The sequence below is a fragment of the Magnolia sinica genome, chromosome 5 (assembly GCF_029962835.1).
Source record: "Magnolia sinica isolate HGM2019 chromosome 5, MsV1, whole genome shotgun sequence".
NCBI lineage: Eukaryota > Viridiplantae > Streptophyta > Magnoliopsida > Magnoliales > Magnoliaceae > Magnolia > Magnolia sinica.
In genome coordinates, this window is record NC_080577.1 from 24,030,106 (window position 1) to 24,052,725 (window position 22,620).

Here is a 22,620-nt window from a genome sequence, read left to right on the forward strand (position 1 = left end):
ATATTGCATTGAGATGGTGATATTAATAATCGAATTTTGGACCACTGGTTATTTTACTATAACCTTCCATTTGATGTCCATTAATTGGATGGTTAGGATTATATGATCAATCCGAATTTAGAGATATGGAACCAAACTAGTTTTCTCATTCCAAAATCGAAGAAAATGGCTAATAATAATTAAAAAAAACATAAGTAGTGCATGGATAATTGATTATGGAGCATGGATAATTGATTACGGAGAATAACTCAAAAATTACATTGAGAAGATGATGCTAACCATCTGATTTTGCCTTAAAAAGCCACATCCCACTGACCCAGTCAACCCCTAGTCATTGTCCCACTGACCTGGTCAACCCTGATTCAATGTCTTGTCCCACTGTTGGGGTCGGCTGCGAACTCAGCTACGGTACCTATGGCTACGGTTATAATTCGTAGCTACAGAGGTCACTAAATCCGTAGCTATAGTCCGGCTTACTTAAAAAGCAGGGGTATTTTCATCCTCAAATTTGCTATCTGCACGTGTTAGTCTAAGTTGGTAACTTAAGTTTGTATTCCTTCATAAAAACGGCTGAATAAAAGGTATTGTCTAGTGTGGTAAATTTCTCCAGTTTAATTCTCACTCTTTAATGTGGTGCAGTTGACTTGAGCTTTGGATCTCTTTAAATTTATGTTCATGTCTTAAAATCAGCCTGCAAAATAGATGGATGGTGCCAATAAGCCACATATATTACAGTTGGCCCCATAAAAAAATTGAATTTTTCCTCTATTTTCGTGTAAAAAATACAGGCTGTTACAATTGGCATTCAAAAAGGTGTAAAAATTACATTTTGGTTAATTAACCGTTGCCTCATGCTGTGAGCCCACCATATGTTTTATATACATGGTCCATGCATTTTTCCAACTCATTTTTGCTTATTAACCAAAAAATGACGAGATCTAAATCTTAATTGCACCACACCATAGGGAACAATGGTTGTTTAATGCCCACCGTTGAAAACTTACAAAGGCTAGTTATGATGTTTATGTACCATCCTAACTATTGATTAATGGCGAGCATTAAATCTTTTTCCTGTGGTGTGGTCTATTTAAGATTCTGATCTAACTTATTTTTGGAATAATTCCATAAAATTATCTGAAAAAATGGATGGACGGCATGGATAAAACACATACATCATGGTGTAGCCCACAGAACCAACCAGAACCGACCTCGGTACCAGAGGGATCACTACCGAATCCGAGTCCGGACCATGAAGGAATATCCAGGATGTCCGAACACGTGCGACGAAAGGATTCCAATCTATTCGCGCGAGTAGCATTCGCATTTCCCCGCCACCCTTTCCAAGCGTACAGAGCCGTAATTGAGAGAAAGGAGAGGAAATGGAAAAGCAAAAGGTCGTTCCCCTTTCCACCGTCTTCCCTGTCGTGTCTGTCATTTCCCTTCCCTTGAATTAGGGCTTGCTTTTCCTTTCATATGGAAATTAGGGTTAGCGTTTCGGCCTCGTTCCGCCATTGTTGAAGAAGACAAGATGCTCCATTGGAAAGAAAAGGTTGCAGACAAACTTTCCCGCTTCCTTGCAGATTCGCCCTCCTCTTCCTCCCACGCCACTCCTAAGGACTCGCCATCGTCTCCTGTCGTTCGACCCGAACCTAAGGTCCTTTTCTTCGATCTCAGATCTTTGATCTTTCATCTTATATTCGAAATGTACCTTTCTACGATTATTTTTTTTAAAATTAATTCAAAGAATTGAGCTGTTCTGTCTCGATCTCCGTGGTTTTACTTTATGCAGTTATTAGGCGGGTCTATGTAGGTCATGTTCTAATCGACGGGGTTCCAGGGATGATGACTAGATGCCATTACACTTTACCATTTTGTAATTTGGGGACACACATGTATATTCACTTTAGATATTTTAGAAATTGTACATGTATATATTTGACCTGGTGACGTTCATACTCTGGGGACTTACAATCACTTATATACTTATACGTACTTATCACAGTTTTCCGCTTGCGTAATTTAACTGTCTTTGGAGTATGATATGTTGTTTTAGGATAATCTCACTCATGTTTAGTGCACTAATACGGATAACATTAAATCATCATTATCTATGTTGCCTAAGTGATGTGTTGGAACTCGGGAGTTGGGCTCCTACTCGACCCCCGATTTTCAGGGCGTTACACCAATAGGAATGATGACTCGAGAACGTACCAATAAACAATAAACAATAGCCTAAATATAATGTTTATATTCGAAAATTGAAGAATTTTTGCTCGGAATTGGTAAAAAATGAAAAGATTCTTATCTCACCACCAACCAATAAGTAATGCCTCGGTTAGATAAATAAAGTGGTTAGTCAGCTCATGCATGCTCCTCAAATTACAATCAGATATTCAAGATATCATAACGAATTTAAAACATACAGTTAAACTGAGTTTTCTTGAGCAAATTAGTCTTGATCGTTAAGGTTGTAGGAAGGGCTGTTAACCAATCTGACATGTTTGATAAAGATGTGACTGTTTGCATCAATATCTCATGTATAGAGAAAGGACAAAACACATTGAAATGGATCATCAACTTGCATCCATATCTTAGCCGTAGAACAAGGACAAAACACATCGAGACGGACCATCATTTTATCCGGGTAAAAGGTGCTAGTACAAATGCATTCAATACAAAATGTTGCAATCATTCACCTTAATCACCAACTACATGTCAATATTGCTTATGTACTCATGGGTTATCAGGGATGTAGATTTTTCAGTATAACCGCTCCAAAATGAGACAACTAACATAGGAGTTTGATAGCTACATAATGCAGGCACAATTGCTGATGAAGCATAACCCAAATATCGCATTGAGATGGTGATATTAATCGTTGGATTTTGAACCACTGGCTATTTTACTATAACCCTCCATTTGATGTCCATCAATTGGATGGTTAGAATTATATGATCAATCCGAATTTAGAGATATGGAACCAAACTAGTTTTCTCATTCCAAAATCGAAGAAAATGGCTAATAATAATTAAAAAAAACATAAGTAGTGCATGGATAATTGATTATGGAGCATGGATAATTGATTACGGAGAATAACTCAAAAATTACATTGAGAAGATGATGCTAACCATCTGATTTTGCCTTAAAAAGCCACATCCCACTGACCCAGTCAACCCCTAGTCATTGTCCCACTGACCTGGTCAACCCTGATTCAATGTCTTGTCCCACTGTTGGGGTCGGCTGCGAACTCAGCTACGGTACCTATGGCTACGGTTATAATTCGTAGCTACAGAGGTCACTAAATTCGTAGCTATAGTCCGGCTTACTTAAAAAGCAGGGGTATTTTCATCCTCAAATTTGCTATCTGCACGTGTTAGTCTAAGTTGGTAACTTAAGTTTGTATTCCTTCATAAAAACGGCTGAATAAAAGGTATTGTCTAGTGTGGTAAATTTCTCCAGTTTAATTCTCACTCTTTAATGTGGTGCAGTTGACTTGAGCTTTGGATCTCTTTAAATTTATGTTCATGTCTTAAAATCAGCCTGCAAAATAGATGGATGGTGCCGATAAGCCACATATATTACAGTTGGCCCCATAAAAAAATTGAATTTTTCCTCTATTTTCGTGTAAAAAACACAGGCTGTTACAATTGGCATTCAAAAAGGTGTAAAAATTACATTTTGGTTAATTAACCGTTGCCTCATGCTGTGAGCCCACCATATGTTTTATATACATGGTCCATGCATTTTTCCAACTCATTTTTGCTTATTAACCAAAAAATGACGAGATCTAAATCTTAATTGCACCACACCATAGGGAACAATGGTTGTTTAATGCCCACCGTTGAAAACTTACAAAGGCTAGTTATGATGTTTATGTACCATCCTAACTATTGATTAATGGCGAGCATTAAATCTTTTTCCTGTGGTGTGGTCTATTTAAGATTCTGATCTAACTTATTTTTGGAATAATTCCATAAAATTATCTGAAAAAATGGATGGACGGCATGGATAAAACACATACATCATGGTGTAGCCCACAGAACCAACCAGAACCGACCTCGGTACCAGAGGGATCACTACCGAATCCGAGTCCGGACCATGAAGGAATATCCAGGATGTCCGAACACGTGCGACGAAAGGATTCCAATCTATTCGCGCGAGTAGCATTCGCATTTCCCCGCCACCCTTTCCAAGCGTACAGAGCCGTAATTGAGAGAAAGGAGAGGAAATGGAAAAGCAAAAGGTCGTTCCCCTTTCCACCGTCTTCCCTGTCGTGTCTGTCATTTCCCTTCCCTTGAATTAGGGCTTGCTTTTCCTTTCATATGGAAATTAGGGTTAGCGTTTCGGCCTCGTTCCGCCATTGTTGAAGAAGACAAGATGCTCCATTGGAAAGAAAAGGTTGCAGACAAACTTTCCCGCTTCCTTGCAGATTCGCCCTCCTCTTCCTCCCACGCCACTCCTAAGGACTCGCCATCGTCTCCTGTCGTTCGACCCGAACCTAAGGTCCTTTTCTTCGATCTCAGATCTTTGATCTTTCATCTTATATTCGAAATGTACCTTTCTACGATTATTTTTTTTAAAATTAATTCAAAGAATTGAGCTGTTCTGTCTCGATCTCCGTGGTTTTAGGCCGGGATTTGGTGAGATCTCTGATCTGATCTGATCTGGACATGTTGTTTTCGGTTTATTTTATCTCGTGGTTTGAAATTTTCAGATCGTTCTTAGAATTATCAATGGCTAATTGTTGGATCTGAAAATGTTATTGGTTTTTTATTTGGTCGCGTAATTAATCGTAATTTTCTCTCGAAAATATTTAACTGGCTCTAGTGCTGTACATGTCGCATATGTGTACGAGATCTGGTCTGTTCATGTGGTGGGCCCCACTACGGATAGGCCCTAGAGTGAAAATCACATCCACTGATCAGATAATCCTCCAACTATTGGCATTTTGTTAGTTGAATGCGAGCTGCGCTTCTACTTTCCTTTTAACAGTCCATCAGCATTCTTCACAACCCATTCAACTGATGGTTAGGATTGTCCGAATGGCTGGGTTTCTGGACAATGACTTATCCATTCTGGAACCTGTCTGATGAACAGTTGAGATCTTTTACATGCATTTCAGGCATATAGGATTAGATTCTCTTATATGAGCAGGGAAAAGGCATTTCACACAGTCTATGATTTCTCTCTGTTGATTCTCTGAATTATGAAGTGAATATCATCCAGTAGCGATGCCATTTGCGATTTCTATTAATTGCCGAATTTCTTTCTTTTGCGCATTTTCAATTTCATGAAGTTCAGTTGTTATAACATGGAGCTTTTACATGTTCAGGTCTTACCTTTCCCTAAAGAGGAACTATACCGTCCTGAGTCAGCTTCTTTTCCGACAGTGCTTTTATCTCTTATCCCTACGGTAAGCCCTGGTCTTGGACGGAAATCGAGCAAGTTCACTGGTCAGCGTGAATCATCATCTTCATCACGTCGTTTGCTTCCTAGTAAATGGAGCAGTAAGCGTTTTTCTTGGAAAGATAGATCATTGGATCATGAAGCAGAATTTGGACATGAACAAGGGGGTTACGAAACCCTTGAGTTTTGTGAAGAAGAAGATGACCATGTTTCTGAAAGGAACGGTGATAGTTCTGAGAAAACTGAAGAAACATCCACCTCAGCTAATTTAACCAAGTTTCCTCCAGATACTACAGAAGAATCCTCATTTATATCCTCAGATTTGTACGAGTTTTTGCAATCAACCCTTCCGAATATAGTGAAAGGGTGCCAATGGGTCTTGTTGTATAGGCAAGTTATTAAAAGGATTGTTATCTTGTTATCTATTATCCTTTGTTTTTCTTGGGTGTGATTATTTATTACTGTCCCATTTGAATGAAGGGCAGTACGATGAAACATGGTATATCACTTCGTACACTTCTTCGTAAGAGTGGTGACCTTGCGGGACCCTGTTTATTGGTAAGTTCATTTTTTTACAAATTTTTTACAGCCATATCTATGTTCAAATAGAAGTTTCTTTCTTGCAGTAACAGTGATTTGAGTATTGAGTCAGGGAAATGCTTTTTGAGTTTTTTTTTTCCCAACTGGGAAAGCTTCACAATTTCTTGTTGTGTGTCAAAATAGTTAGGAGTGTTCTAGGATGTTTCTTCTCACTAGGATATGGAAATTCATATGAGAAAATTTTCTTTCATGCCTTCTAGATTGCTGGGGATATGCAAGGTGCTATATTTGGTGGGCTGTTAGAATGCCCCCTAAACCCTACAGCAAAAAGAAAATATCAAGTACGTTTCTACCATCCTTGACTTATGCATTTGGTTTATCTTGTTGCTTCCTTGAAATCTAGTTGCTTGTTTTATTTTTTTATTGTGCCAACCTAAACTTATTTTATCACTTCTTGGTGGTAGGGGACAAACCAAACATTTGTATTCACAACAATATATGGTGAACCAAGGTTATTTAGAGCAACTGGTATGCATTTCACTCATTGATTTGTCTGCTTATTCTTTATAGGGAAACATTTTTGGGAACTCAACCAAAGTTCTCTTGCCTTACAGTAAAATCCTAAAATCTTTACATTTCACTCTGTGAAATAAGAAAATGAAGATTTTTGAACTGTCTTATTTTCTAGTAGATGGATGCCCCTTAAAATTGAACAGAGTTCCAAAATAGGATCATTCTCCATGCATAATTTCATAGAGTTAGCTTTCTCTTGGACCTTTCTCTTTTATGTATTATTTTCTTTTAGATTGGAAAAAAAAATCATATGGAGCAACATGGAATTGGAAATCATACCAATATTTGTGTATGCAAGGAAATGATCAACAAAAATCATATAAAGCAATGTGGAACTATAAATCATACCAGTATTTGTATATGCAAGGAAATGATCAACCTTAGAACCTATGTAGCGATATAGTTCTTAAGCCTCTCCCAGAACAATTTGAGCAATAATTTCTTGATATTTGCTTTGGGACTGTGAACTTTGAGGAGACCTCCTCTTGAGTCCATGGTCTTGTGATTTTCTTTATCTATCTTTTATGGCACATAGATATGCAAGCACAAAACTCCTGAAGACCAAACTTTTGAGGTTGTATTTTCCTGTGGAAAATACATCCTAAATTTCCTCACCACGCACCTATGCACACATGTTCCCATCAGCATTCTTGAATTATTTCCGGTTTCTTTGTCAACTAAATCTCTGAGACAATATCCATGTTTATGGGCTACAGTTCGAGTCAAGGATTTTTTCCGTCTTTAAATATGCCTCTATCTGAAAGGGAAATTTTATAGGATAGCTATAAGATCACCTATGCTTTATGGCATAGAATGTTGAGTAGTTAAGGAACAACATGTTCATAGGATGAATGTTAATTGAAATGAGGATGTTGAGATGGATGAGTGGCAAAATGAGGAAGTATAGAATTAAAAATGAATGCATTTGGGGGAACTTAGGAGTAGCACCAATAGGTAATAAAATGAGGGAAAGTAGACTTAGATGGTTCGATCATTTGCAACGGAGACCAAGAACCATTCCGGTTAGGAGTAAGTTGGTACTAGTTGAAGGTTTTAAAAGGGCAAGGGGAAGGCCCAAAAGGATGTGGATGGAGGTAGCATGAAAATACTTGACGACCTATGGTCTAACTGAAGGTATGGCCATTGTAGAGTGGATGACGCAACAGGATTCATGTAGCCGACCCCAAGTAATTGGGATAAGGCTTCGATGATGATGGCAGCGATTACATCATCGGTTTCAGGAAGGACTGAAACTGGTACCTCAGCAGATGCACATAAGGCCAGAGGCATGTTTCCTGGTTGATCCACAGAAAGAAAAACAGGGAATCTGATTGGTCAATGGGAACCGCTGAAACTATTGGATGTCCTGTGGCTGTCTGTGGTCTGATCGGTCTATGGGGAAAGCAGGATCAATGGAATGGCTTGATCCGAGGTACGTCTGGTCTGTGTGGGGCCCACAAATCCTATTGGCTGGGTATTATTCCTATGGTGGGGCTCACTTAGTCCCTAGGCCCACATGGTTGAGAATTCCCTATTGATTTTATGAGAGAATTTTCTTTGTTTTCCTAGAAACTTGTTTAACAAGCAACAAGTTGAGTATTATTTAACACCCAGATCCATAGCTCAACTGGTAGACTGAGTTGAGATACCTCGTTTCAACACTTGAGGTCTTGGCATCGATCCCTAGTGGGGGTGGCTAACAGTGGAGTGTGTGTACTGACATGGGTGTGTACTAACAAGCTAACCCTTAAAAAAAAAAAAAAAGAAAGAAAGAAAGAAAGAAAAAGAAAAAAAAGTTGAGTTTTATTTAAATTAGGAAAGTGGAGTATGAAGGCCTGTATACATGGTCATGTGTGTGACCTAGAGACATGCTGATTATTTTGATAAATAAAGCCTTTAAAAAAAGACCTTGCAATGGGCTGTTGTCAAGGGGTGCAATGCTTCCTAAACTAGTGGTGCGATGCCACTAGTTCTATCCTCATCTTGCTTATTCTTTTTCTATTATCTGCTTTCTTGTTTCCCACGGGTAGTTTATTGAGTTTGGAGTAGGAAGTGACCTCCGAATCTGATATGAGCAATTCTAGTTGATTATAAATATAAAAAAAAAAAAATCAATGTTGGGCTCAAGTTCAGCCTCGTACTGCATTGAGTTTCTTGGTATCTTAGCAAGTTCTTATCTTGGGAATGATCTCTTATTTGAGTTAATTGGGGTTTCAATTTTTGGGGTCAATCCTTTCTTTTTCTAATCTTTCCAGCTCCAAAACCCTACTACCCCCTTCCAAATTACAATCCACAGCCTAAGGTAGCCCCATGATATCAGACACCTAAATCTTGCCCAAACTCCTAAACTTCTGCCCCAATACAATTCCAAAAACCTAACTGTGAACCAAGTCACCATTCAAATCCTATCTGCACCTATTCTCTAACCTTATTCCTCACGGCAGCCCATAACTGCACCTAATCTCCAACAACATCTCATAGTTACTCAATTCCAAATACCTGAAACCCATATTTTATCCAATCCTTCAAAGTGCAGCCCTATTACATTGCTTACTCCATGAGGAATCAACCAAAGTTCTCTTGCCTTACAGTAAAATCCTAAAATCTTTACATTTCACTCTGTGAAATAAGAAAATGAAGATTTTTGAACTGTCTTATTTTCTAGTAGATGGATGCCCCTTAAAATTGAACAGAGTTCCAAAATAGGATCATTCTCCATGCATAATTTCATAGAGTTAGCTTTCTCTTGGACCTTTCTCTTTTATGTATTATTTTCTTTTAGATTGGAAAAAAAAATCATATGGAGCAACATGGAATTGGAAATCATACCAATATTTGTGTATGCAAGGAAATGATCAACAAAAATCATATAAAGCAATGTGGAACTATAAATCATACCAGTATTTGTATATGCAAGGAAATGATCAACCTTAGAACCTATGTAGCGATATAGTTCTTAAGCCTCTCCCAGAACAATTTGAGCAATAATTTCTTGATATTTGCTTTGGGACTGTGAACTTTGAGGAGACCTCCTCTTGAGTCCATGGTCTTGTGATTTTCTTTATCTATCTTTTATGGCACATAGATATGCAAGCACAAAACTCCTGAAGACCAAACTTTTGAGGTTGTATTTTCCTGTGGAAAATACATCCTAAATTTCCTCACCACGCACCTATGCACACATGTTCCCATCAGCATTCTTGAATTATTTCCGGTTTCTGTGTCAACTAAATCTCTGAGACAATATCCATGTTTATGGGCTACAGTTCGAGTCAAGGATTTTTTCCGTCTTTAAATATGCCTCTATCTGAAAGGGAAATTTTATAGGATAGCTATAAGATCACCTATGCTTTATGGCATAGAATGTTGAGTAGTTAAGGAACAACATGTTCATAGGATGAATGTTAATTGAAATGAGGATGTTGAGATGGATGAGTGGCAAAATGAGGAAGTATAGAATTAAAAATGAATGCATTTGGGGGAACTTAGGAGTAGCACCAATAGGTAATAAAATGAGGGAAAGTAGACTTAGATGGTTCGATCATTTGCAACGGAGACCAAGAACCATTCCGGTTAGGAGTAAGTTGGTACTAGTTGAAGGTTTTAAAAGGGCAAGGGGAAGGCCCAAAAGGATGTGGATGGAGGTAGCATGAAAATACTTGACGACCTATGGTCTAACTGAAGGTATGGCCATTGTAGAGTGGATGACGCAACAGGATTCATGTAGCCGACCCCAAGTAATTGGGATAAGGCTTCGATGATGATGGCAGCGATTACATCATCGGTTTCAGGAAGGACTGAAACTGGTACCTCAGCAGATGCACATAAGGCCAGAGGCATGTTTCCTGGTTGATCCACAGAAAGAAAAACAGGGAATCTGATTGGTCAATGGGAACCGCTGAAACTATTGGATGTCCTGTGGCTGTCTGTGGTCTGATCGGTCTATGGGGAAAGCAGGATCAATGGAATGGCTTGATCCGAGGTACGTCTGGTCTGTGTGGGGCCCACAAATCCTATTGGCTGGGTATTATTCCTATGGTGGGGCTCACTTAGTCCCTAGGCCCACATGGTTGAGAATTCCCTATTGATTTTATGAGAGAATTTTCTTTGTTTTCCTAGAAACTTGTTTAACAAGCAACAAGTTGAGTATTATTTAACACCCAGATCCATAGCTCAACTGGTAGACTGAGTTGAGATACCTCGTTTCAACACTTGAGGTCTTGGCATCGATCCCTAGTGGGGGTGGCTAACAGTGGAGTGTGTGTACTGACATGGGTGTGTACTAACAAGCTAACCCTTTAAAAAAAAAAAAAGAAAGAAAGAAAGAAAGAAAAAGAAAAAAAAGTTGAGTTTTATTTAAATTAGGAAAGTGGAGTATGAAGGCCTGTATACATGGTCATGTGTGTGACCTAGAGACATGCTGATTATTTTGATAAATAAAGCCTTTAAAAAAAGACCTTGCAATGGGCTGTTGTCAAGGGGTGCAATGCTTCCTAAACTAGTGGTGCGATGCCACTAGTTCTATCCTCATCTTGCTTATTCTTTTTCTATTATCTGCTTTCTTGTTTCCCACGGGTAGTTTATTGAGTTTGGAGTAGGAAGTGACCTCCGAATCTGATATGAGCAATTCTAGTTGATTATAAATATAAAAAAAAAAAAATCAATGTTGGGCTCAAGTTCAGCCTCGTACTGCATTGAGTTTCTTGGTATCTTAGCAAGTTCTTATCTTGGGAATGATCTCTTATTTGAGTTAATTGGGGTTTCAATTTTTGGGGTCAATCCTTTCTTTTTCTAATCTTTCCAGCTCCAAAACCCTACTACCCCCTTCCAAATTACAATCCACAGCCTAAGGTAGCCCCATGATATCAGACACCTAAATCTTGCCCAAACTCCTAAACTTCTGCCCCAATACAATTCCAAAAACCTAACTGTGAACCAAGTCACCATTCAAATCCTATCTGCACCTATTCTCTAACCTTATTCCTCACGGCAGCCCATAACTGCACCTAATCTCCAACAACATCTCATAGTTACTCAATTCCAAATACCTGAAACCCATATTTTATCCAATCCTTCAAAGTGCAGCCCTATTACATTGCTTACTCCATGAGGAATCAAAGCATGTACGCATGGAGATTCCCAATTTTTATGGGAAGCTAGATCCAAAAACATTCCATGACTGGTTATTATCTTTAGTGAATTAGTTGAATGGGTTCGTTATGTCAGATTAACATAAAGTGCAATTGACTCAGTTGACACTCAAAATTTCAGCATAGAATTGGTGGCACCGCCTCAAGGCTCAGTTATTTCATAGTTTGCATCCTCCTATGAACAATTAGGAAGAGATGAAATCAAGTTGAAGAAGAAGTATTACTGCTCGACCATGAGGAGACTCTTCTCTGGGATCTTATTTTAAAATGTCGAAGGAAACTTGTCAGTGGAAGAATACACAGAAGTTTTAGCATGTAATGATTTGCAGTGAGTTAATGAAAGAATACACTGAGAAGTTTTAACATGTAATGAGTTGCAGTGAGTTAATGAAAGAATACGCTGAGAAGTTTTAGCATGTAATGATTTGCAGCGAGGTTAATGAAAGAATACGCTGAGAAGTTTTAGCATGTAATGATTTGCAGTGATGTAAATGACAAAAAGTCCTGCTGCTTGCAGTGAGGTTAATGAGAGCGAATGAAAGTCTGCTACTTGCAGTGAGGTTAATGAGAGCGAATGGAAGTCTGCTTCCTGAAGATAACTCGGAAAGTTCATTGACACAGTGTGGATGAGGCCCACCTGATAGTCTTAGAGATCCAAGACCAGATTAAATAGACACTGATCAGGAGTAGCAACATTCAAGCTGGCTGGTTCTTAGTTTTGTAGATCACCGGTATCTCTGCATGGCATTCGTTGGTTCCTTATTCTATTTCTGGTAGTGGCCTTAATAATTCAATGATGAATAGTGGCAGCAATTTGATATCCATCTCTGCGACAGGCAACACTGATTCAGAAGGAAAGTCTCCTTCAATACCAGAATTTGATATCCATCTCTGCTACAGGCAACTCTGATTCAGAAGGGAAGTCTCCTGCAACAGGCCGGCAGAGAAGAGAACAACATTATGAAGTGTTATAACCACTGTTGTCAAATGCAATTGCATATGCCCACATTTGCAATCCCAGCACATATGCGACATTATGTGATCACATAATGTGACCGGGTTTTTTTTTTTCCAGCAAACCCCCTCCCCATTTTCAATATTCTCCATTCTAAAGCCCATTCTCTCTTTTACTCCTTTTCTCTCTTCTTTCTCTAATGTCTCTACAACTACAAGACCACAACAACTCTTTTTCAAGTTTCAATTAAGACTTCAAGGATCAAGATTCCACAACTCTTTCATGTTTCCAATTCTCGAATCTCTATTGAAAGTTGAAGTGTTCATTGTTCAAAGATCAAGATTCAACAAGATTACTCCCCTCATTCAAGGGCATTTCTTCTTCTGTTCCTCCCATATCTGTTATAGTTTCATAGTTTCATTTCTTATTCAATTCATTTAGTAAATAGTAATATTCATTATTCTCCTTTTTTTCCCCCTTTTATTTGCCATTCATTCAATTCGTTTGGTAAATGGTAACATTCTCTTTCTCATTCTCTTACATTCTCTCTTTTTCTATCTTTCATGTTTCCCATTCTCGAATCTCTATTGAAAGTTGAAGTGTTTATTGTTCAAAGATCAAGATTCAACAAGAATACTCCTCTCATTCAAGAAAATTTCTTCTTCGGTTCCTCCCATATCTTTTATAGTTTCATTCTTTCATTTCTTATTCAAGTCATTTAGTAAATGGTAATATTCATTATTCTCTTCTTTTTTTCCTTTTATTTGCCATTCATTATATTCATTTAGTAAATAGTAACATTCTCTCTCTCTCTCTCTCTCTCTCTCTCTCTCTCTCTCTCTCTCTTTCTATCTTTCACCTACATTCTCTCATTCATTCTCTATTTTTCTCTCCTCTTACATTCATTTTTTCTCCCGTGCATTACATGCTCTCTCATCTCATCTCATACTCTCATTCATTCTTTCTTACTTTCTCTTTCAAGTTTGATTTTTTTTTTTTTTTTTTTTGGTTTCAACTTTCAAGACTCAAGAGAGGAGTCAATTACTCAAGTTACAACTAACAAGTTAGTTAAACATCATTACTAGCTACAAGCTACAAGCTTACAACTTACAAGTGTACAAGCAAGCCTACAAAGTACAAACTACAAGTTATACGATTCAAGTACGAGTATAACACAAGTTCAAGAATCAAGAAGGCTAGAAGTCTCTCTCTCTCTCTCTCTCTCTCTCTCTCTCTCTCTCTAAAGTGTAAGTTATTCTATTTCTACTCTCTCCCTCAATCTAGATTCTAGTCTCTACACGTGTCTCTCTCTCTCTCTCTCTCTCTCTCTCTCTCTCTCTTTCTCTCTCTCTCTCCCTCCCTCTATCTAAATTCTAGTCTCTACAAGTGTGTGTAACAATCTCTCTATCTCTCTCTACTTTCCAACCATTATATTTACAAGAGTATAAGAATCATACCTTCTTCCCAATCTTCTTCTTTGAAACTTAAGTCAAATGACCCAGGTTAGAAGTACGACCACTATTATAGTGCTACCGAAAAGACTCACATAGTGTGTAAACTATGCGGGTTTGTAAGTTTGGGTGACATTTGTATGTTTAAAGTTTTTAATAATTAATTCTCTATTAATGTAGCTTCCCAATCTTCTTCTTTAATAATATAAGTAATTAAATATATAACTTAACAAAACACTCAAAAGTCTCAAACAAACCTGAAATAAGTAAAATAAGTTATCCAATCAATTAAGAAAGTTTTTCCTAATTTTTTCTATAGAATTTTTTTACATTTTTTTTCTCTTTTGTGCTGCATGAGGGACGCAAAATCTGTCGATCACCTCATTCACTGCCCCTTCATCTACCCAATTTAGACGGAGCTTTGTTCTCGATTTAGTGTCAGTTGGTGCTTCCCTTCTTCGGTGGATATCCTTCTCAAGGCTTGGCATGGTGTTTGAATGGACAAAAGCAGAACCCGCTTGTGAAGAATGGTGATATTTGCCATGTGGTGGGCGGTGTGGAATGAGAGGAATAGCAGATGTTTTCGGGACATCGCTCTTTTCTCCTCCGTTGTGGCTTCTAAGGCAAAGGGTTACATTGTAGGGTGGGCGGCCCTGGTGCTGGTTTTAAAGGATTATGATTTTCGTTTCCTAGGTGTTTAGCTCAGTTGCCGTCTTGGCAATCCGGTTAGGCCTAGTTCCCACACACACACACACACACACCGCCCCCCCCCCCCCCTTTCTCCTTTGTTCCTTCCCCTCTTTTTTAATACAATCGTGATTTCTCAAAAAAAAAAAAACATTTTTTTTCTCTTTTCATTTTTTTTATATATATATATATATATATATATATATATATATGCAATTGTGCGATTGCATATGCACACAACATATGTTGGTCGCACACAGTCGCATATGCATTTTGACGACATCGGTTATAACTATAGTGGTGCATGAGGCTATGCAGCGGTTTGTCCAACTTTAGGTATGCACTTTTGTGATGGTCAAGTTGAAGACAAATGTAAGGAAGAACTACAGCTATACATGTAAAGACAAAGGCTGTGAATTAGAGTGGGAATCTTGTAAGAGTACCACTCTTATCATGAATTGGTCTTTACTGCACTGAGAGAGCCAGAATGGAAGATTTTCTATGATTGAAGTATTGAGTCCCTTGCAAGAGTTGGTAAGTTGCAGCTTAAGGTAGAGAAGCACCTGAAACCATACCAGATTGAGTGGTTGATGTTGAGGATGAGGAGAGGGAGGGAGGGATTTCAGATTGAAGAACATCCTCAAAAGATCTACTGGTTATATATTCCTTGTAGTTTGTTCAATTACACTTCATATAGGATAGAAATAGAAGCTAACTTAACTACCCTAAATTAACTGGAACTGAAATGAATTACTGCAACAACTTTCGTAAATAAAATCAGCTTCAGTAAGACCTACTATAGCCATTAATTCCAATCCCTTGGTCTCCAAAAAAAAAAACTCCCCATTCAGAATTAGAGTGACTTTTTAGGTGGACCAAGGCAAGATAGTTATCCCCCTACAATGCATTATTTCCTAAGCTGATTCTAATCCCTTTGGGCTTGAAGAAACTACCTACTCAGACTTGACTTTTCTTGGGGACCAGGACAACCAAACCCCCCTCCCCCAGTATTGGTGTGATGCATCATCAGTGGGTAAATGACACTTATATTCTAGTGGATAATCACTGCTTAGTTAACTAATCGATGGGCTGCCAATACATTGAATCTGTTTGGTGTGAGCATTCCAATAAAAGTCGGACATCCTGCTGGGATGCTCTTGGTTGTGTAATCAGAAAGTTGATCACAAGTTCACAATAGATTTAAAACATGTAACATTTATGCACGATGGGATGAAGATCATTCTCATGCCTATAAAGATTATATGCCACAGGAGAAAAATGGGTTAAGAGTTCTTGCCATTGGTCAAATTCAAAGAGAAATGTCAACCAAAAATCACAAAGACAGAGATCTAAAAGAAACTTTCTGCATGCTTCCATTACCATGGCCATTCCAGGAGTGCTATTTTCTAGGCTAATGGATTCTCTTGTTCTTTGGAAGCGTTTCTTTTGTGTAAATGAAAGTAAGGAGCTGATTGCTACTTTTTCTATTTCTTTTAGTCCCTAGAGAGACTATTGTGGCTGATGATCTGGCCAAGAGTGGTGTGGCTAGGCAGTCCGTGCTCGTTGTTGGTTCTTATCCATTATTGGTGGAATCTTTTTTCTTCCCCTTGTTTAATAAACTATTGTTGCATAAAAATAAATAATGAGTTCTTTTTCATAGTTGTCACATGACACGGTTTGCTTGTCGTAGGTGCAAACAGGTACTACTATTTATGTTTGAACGACTTACTGGCACTTGGTGGGGGCGACAGCTTTGCATTATGCTTGGATGGGGATTTGTAAGTTCTTCTCTTTTCTTTCAAAATTGGAAATTTCTACTCTTTCGAAAATGTCTAAAATGCCAAAAATCTGTGGAAATTTAATTCCAGAAGATGTTAAAGGTAGATGATTGGTTTGCCTTCTAATCTAAGTGCTCTCTTTGACAAGGTTGCATGGAACAAGTGGGCCTTGTGAGACTTTTGGGAACTTGTGCTTGGCTCATAATCCGGAGTTCGAGTTGAAGAATGTTGAGGTAACGCTTGGTTAATTACTTGATGTTCAATCACCTTTCAGGTCTTCTAATTCTTTAACGAAGTTTTTGCCTGTTTAATTTTCAAGAGTCACATTTCCTCTTCTTTTGTTGTTTCTTCTAGAAATATTCTGTTTCTCAAGAAAACGTTGATAATGTAGGGCATTGGTAAACTTCTTTGTAAAATTTATAATTATGATGGGATTGTGTTAGTTATCCTTTCTAGCTTGGTATAGCGTACATATTTAAGAAATATGGTTCCTGAGATGGAACCATTACAGGTAGCCTTCTGATCTTTCAATCCATCACAAGACCAATGTTGATTATTGCTTCACTTGGTTCAGATAAACTGTGTCCATCATCATTATAAACCTAATCCCAACCATTTCGAGATGGCTTCATGAATCATGTTTCGCCAATCCTCAATCTCAACTAATGTCTTATGTGCAACCACAGTGACTACGGTTTTTTTTTTTTTTTTTTTTTGAAGGATGACAACTTTATCCAAAAAGCAGTGAAGCCGAAATAATACAAGAAAAGAAAAGCACAAAAGGAACTAAGGAACAAAAACCAGAAACAAAACAGCCCTTATGAGGGCACAGTGACAGCCCACTCAACAACAGAGAATGGCGCTCTCAGGAAGACGCCCCTAGGTGTGCCACACCTGTCTCGAAAACATCAGTTGTTTCTTTCAGCCCACACTGCCCAAAGACCAACCAAAAGGAACAATCTCCATCTCCCTCTACGAGAAGAATCCGGCCCTTCACCATGCCATTGGACGAAGAAATCAGCAATCGAATGCGGCAGCACCCAACACACACTGAAGAGACCAAAAACACTACCACAGCTCCCTAGTAAAAGGGCAGTAAATAAAGAGATGATCCATTAATTCTTCATAGCACCAACATAAGGAACAAGCATTAACTAAAATAAGATCCCTCTTTCTGCAAATTAACGATAGTAAGCACTCTGTTCCAACCCATAAGCCAAGCAAAAGCACCACCTTAGGAGCACCATAGAACCAAATTGGAAAGGTATGGGACCTTGCCACCACCATAAGACCCACCTGAGATCCTATAGAATTAATGCACATATCAAACTTTCTCATGAAATCTGACAGAAAACGACTTTGTGGTGAAGGCTGGGGAAAATGCGCTGCTATCCAGATGGTGAGGAATTATTTTCCTTTTCAGGCAAAGGGAGGTTACAACTAGGGATGGCAATGGGTGGGCCTTGGGTTGGTTTAGGTATGGATTTTGAACTGGTTGGGCCAGGGCTACTAGGCTAGGCCTATTCAAAATATTGATTTTGCCAGGGCCAAGCCCTCCCCATTGCCAGCCCTAGTTACAATGCTATGACTCCTTCCACGGGAAGTTCGAACACCCAAGTGCATGGTTTGAACTTTGAAGTATAGTGAACATTACGTAGCAAATGGTGACAGACCACTTGGTATCAGAGGCCATCTGATGCTAGATTATTAGCTACTGCTATTCATGCTTTTGAGCCGTCTCCTACATCTGGGATTGCTTCCCACTTCAGTCTTCAAAATCTCATATTGGCCTGGACCCAGATCACATCACTGGATGCATTTATTGGTCCAAGCACAAGGGCATATTCCCAAGCACGTCTTTATTCCCTAGGTTCCTATGCAGGGAAAGCTTGCCGCATCAGTCTGACTCAGCGTGGATATAATCCTGTTTGCTCCATACCTAGCTAGCCCAGAATCTCATGGCCATCTATTCATGGGATGCAGGCCTCAACAGATGGATTTGAGGCCATATTCCTTGTAAGTGCAATATTAAGTGGAGATCCAAACACTCCCGATGTGCTTCAAGCTTTTGTTGCTTGATCGTATAGTTGGATTAATCAAACTCCATCTCTGTCGGAAAGTGATTTTGGGAGTTGCCACCCGATTTTTGGCCGTTGGATCTGGAATGCGATAGGCATTGGATGCGCCAGTCTGTCAAATGATGTTTCTTCTTCCTGAATGTCACATGAAAGAAAAGAAAAAAGAAATACAACTTATGATGTGAGAAAGGGTATTATGGGGCCCTTGAATATGGTTCTGGTAGAAGTTGGAAATGGAACTGTGCTCTGTTACACCTACATATGGTGAATTTTGAGAGACTTTGCATGGCGGAAAACGTTTGTACTAAATATAACCTTTCCTGAATGTGCGTTCAATAACCTCCTACTATCACGATGGACGAGTTTGCTCCTCATCCGTGTTAACTTCTCCTCATTAAGCTGCATCAGTACACAAAAACATGACCTAGTTGCTTGCACCGTTTGACTCTTAGTTGTACAAATCTTCCACCAATGTGTGACTACCTCTTGGAACTTATGCCTCACTCACGCACTCCCAGTCACTATTCGTAGACTTTTACGCTTGCTAGCATTTTGACAAAGTTGCTTCCTCCCCATGCCTTCACCTGAATCCCCGCTCACTTCCCATCATGCTCTGTGCAATTAACGTCTGACTACTCTTTGTTCCAGATGGTGTCAATGTACCTCGTGCTTGGGTACGAGTGACCATCATTGGAACAGCTCCCAAGGTCTATAAACTGTCTAACAAGGGCCAGTTGCCTTGACTATCAGCTGTATGGAATCTTTTGGATTAATGGTGTATGCCCATTGTGCTTTGCAAAGCAAGGAAGCCCATGAGATTCTCTTGAGCAGTAGTTAGTGTCATATTTGTGTCATTCAACCTCATTTATATCCAAGGAATTGACCGTCTCACTTGCCTCAGCTTTGTGGTGTAGATGGATGGATGGATGACCTTTCTTTCAAAGAACCAAGTAGAATTTCACTGGCCACAGGTAGTCCTCATTGAGGTCTGTATCAGTAAGCACCGGACTTGGAAACTAAGCAAATAAATAAATAGTAATATTCAGCAAGGTGAAGGAATACCAGTTATCTCAGGAAAATTTATTGTTGCCTTGTGTACTGTTGTTCTGCATTTTGCTATCGACGCCGTCTCTATGGTTCTTCATAACATTACCAATGAGTGGAACAAGATCCAAACCACCCACCACTCAAACTCCTCATCACCAAACTGAAGTCGACCCACCTCTTGTTGCTGTTGATGCTCAAGGAACAAAAACCGGGAAATGGTTGCAAACGCTTCGCTCTGGACAACACGTCTCTAAATTGCATTATTCTAAGTTGTGTTCATTTGTGGTGGAATCTTTCTTGTTTAAAACCTATCACTGTGATGAAGCAGTAACTATTTTGTTTCTTTTACTGAGTTCCTTGCTGCCTTCCTTTCTGCAGTTGTGGGGGTTCACGCACTCAACACGTTACCTTATGTGACCATTGGTGGAGCCGCATTCTGTCTCCTGTTTGTTTACAATAGCATTCTTTGTTGCGATATCATTCTGTTTTTGGTTAATGTCATTATTTATTTATTATTCTTGGCCTTATGCCTGTTATCTGTAACCTTTAACTTTTCTGGTTTTCAAAAGACCAGAGCTAGGAAACAATAGAATCAATAGAATCCTGTATCAACAGTTTTGTTAATGTAATGTTATGCATTATTCATAACCCCTTTTTCTCATCCTTTGGAAATGCGGTGTAATATTCCATGTGGATTATTTGGACAACATTCACGTTTAATAATAACAATAAAACATGCAGATTCTTTCTGTTATGTGATTTCCCGACCTAAGAAATCAGCCTAGGTGAAGCATCAGTCTACAAGTGACATCTATCTGCACATATGAACACCCCCAACACCCAACATGAAAAACCACCATTTTATATAGGGTCGTGCTGCTACAGCCGGTGCTGGCCGAGATATTTTTCCAATCCACTCAACTACACTTCCAGATCCATTTGTTGACACAAGTACACTTTCAGCCATACATCTTGGCCACCTGATATTGATGAGCGGGGCCCAAGACTGTTCTAATATCTTGGCTTTCCATTACACTTCCAAGTTATTTTAAAAAAAGAGAGAAAGAAGAAAGAAAGCTTGTAGTGACCACTGCTTGGATACTTTGTACAATGGTTTTACATATCTGTGCAATGTATAGGGCGGGCTATTTGAATTGAATCAAGTTATTAGAATTATATATGGTTACATTTGAGTTCAGAAAAAAAAGTTCTATAGCTTGACGGGGGGAGATATTGTCAATTACAGCTTTGGACTGCCTACATCAAGGGACTGTTATTGCTTGCATCTTCTCTGGCTTATGCGTTTTAGGAATCCATGATCCGTGCATTGGAGATCAGTGGAAGGAATGCAATGCCTTTTGGATTAGAATTTCAGCTCATTATGCCTTATGGATTGGAATCCATAATCCATGCATTGCAATCTTTTGGTGCCAGAAGGTTTTTTTTTTTTTTCCTTACTTTCAAGTGTTACTTGAGGGTGCCAGTAAGTCCAAATAGACCAATCCTCTCTGTTTTGAATTACATCAATCGCTTGATATGTTTGCATGATTTAATCATCCACATAGACCCAAAGTCGAGTCGGGTGTGTTGAAATATGTTCACATTGGTAACTATATGTACCTGTTCCGATTTCATGGCTCAGTGGTGGACCAGACCGGGTGTGTTTCAACACTGAGATCCATATAGTGTGGGTGTGGGTACAAGAGGGCTCTAACCTTGTCTTAATTTTTAATTATTTTTCAGGGGTAGTCTTGAAATTGATCCTAGTATATATTCAGAATGCAAGTGTGCTGCATGATTTGGCCGTTGATCAGTTATGTGAGATTTGGGCCTCCATACCTGTCTCATGCATGGCTTGGCTGCAAGAGAGCTTTAGAAAAATAAAACTTTTCAACTTAGATAAAAAAAATCCGAATATGATTGGATAGACCCATTTTTGGGGGGCATCCAATCATCATGGTGGGGGGTGGGGGATGCACGAATAGATGGCCTACATTTAAGAAAACAGTGGGATTGAACGCCTACCATTAAAAACTTTTAGGGGATCCCTCAAACTTTGGATCTGACTTATTCTTTGCCTAACGCCCTAAAATGATCTTTCAAAATGGATGAACGGTGTGGATACAGTAAATATATCATGGTGGGGCCCATAGAACTTGATGACATCACTTCAGTAGCCAGGCTTGCTGCTCAACCTGCCAGTAGCTAATCCGCGTCCGGCAAAGACATACAACACATACATTGAGGTGAGCACCATCAAGGTCCCACCAATATCACTGGATCCTGATCACAGCTAAGACGCATCCTTGAATAAGGTGCTGGAAGTAAGCCCAGGGTCAACAACATAACTGGATCCTAGGTCGTGGCTAAGAAGCGTCCTTAGGATAACTGGATCCTAGGTCGTGGCTAAGATGCGTCCTTAGGATAAAGTGCTCGACGGTTTGTGAGAAATCCATCCAGTGCGCTTGGATGCTAGGTGGGGCCCACCGTGATATTCTATATTCAACCGTCACATTTCGAAATCGGGTTGCGTACTGAGTTATTTAGTACGCTCTTATCGTAGTGAGTAAACTCAGTTGGGCCCACCTTGAACGTATGTGGTATATCCACGCCGTACATCCGTTTTTCTATCTAATTTAAGGGGTTGAGCCCAAAATCGAAGCATATCCAAAGATCAATTGGATCACACCACAGGAAACAGTGGGGATAATGATTTTCACGGTTGAAAGCTTGCTAGGACCCACAGTGATGTTTATTTGTCATCCAACCTGTTCATAAGGTCATACAGACATGGATGAACGGAAAATAGACATATAAGCTTGATCCAAAACTTATGTGGCTCCCAAGAAATTTTCAACGGTAGAAGTTAAAGTCAACTGTTTCCTGTGGTGTGGTCCATTTGAACATTTTATATGCTTCGTTCCTTTGTTCAAGACCTAAAATTATTTGGGAAAA

At 39.1% G+C, this 22,620-nt stretch overlaps 1 protein-coding gene across 1 annotated transcript; it reads left to right on the top strand.

Moving 5' to 3' along the window:
- Nucleotides 1-1,374: 1,374 nt before the first annotated feature.
- LOC131246990 (uncharacterized) lies at nt 1,375-20,313 on the top strand. The gene is made up of 9 exons (XM_058247439.1): nt 1,375-1,704; nt 4,215-4,503; nt 5,333-5,796; nt 5,892-5,964; nt 6,207-6,287; nt 6,411-6,474; nt 16,453-16,540; nt 16,689-16,773; nt 20,044-20,313. Exons 1-9 carry the CDS (start codon nt 1,529-1,531, stop codon nt 20,080-20,082), a joined length of 1,359 nt encoding a protein of 452 aa, XP_058103422.1. The 5' UTR covers nt 1,375-1,528; the 3' UTR covers nt 20,083-20,313.
- The last annotated feature ends 2,307 nt before the right edge of the window (nt 20,314-22,620 follow it).

What these genes read in the sequence shown, in the direction of transcription:
- LOC131246990 (XM_058247439.1), top strand. Translation starts at nt 1,529, where the DNA reads ATGCTCCATTGGAAAGAAAAGGTTGCAGACAAACTTTCCCGCTTCCTT. An exon ending in CAATGGGTCTTGTTGTATAG is followed by an intron (nt 5,797 to 5,891) that starts GCAAGTTATTAA and finishes AATGAAGGGCAG; the next exon opens with TACGATGAAACATGGTATAT. An exon ending in TCGAGTTGAAGAATGTTGAG is followed by an intron (nt 16,774 to 20,043) that starts GTAACGCTTGGT and finishes TCCTTTCTGCAG; the next exon opens with TTGTGGGGGTTCACGCACTC.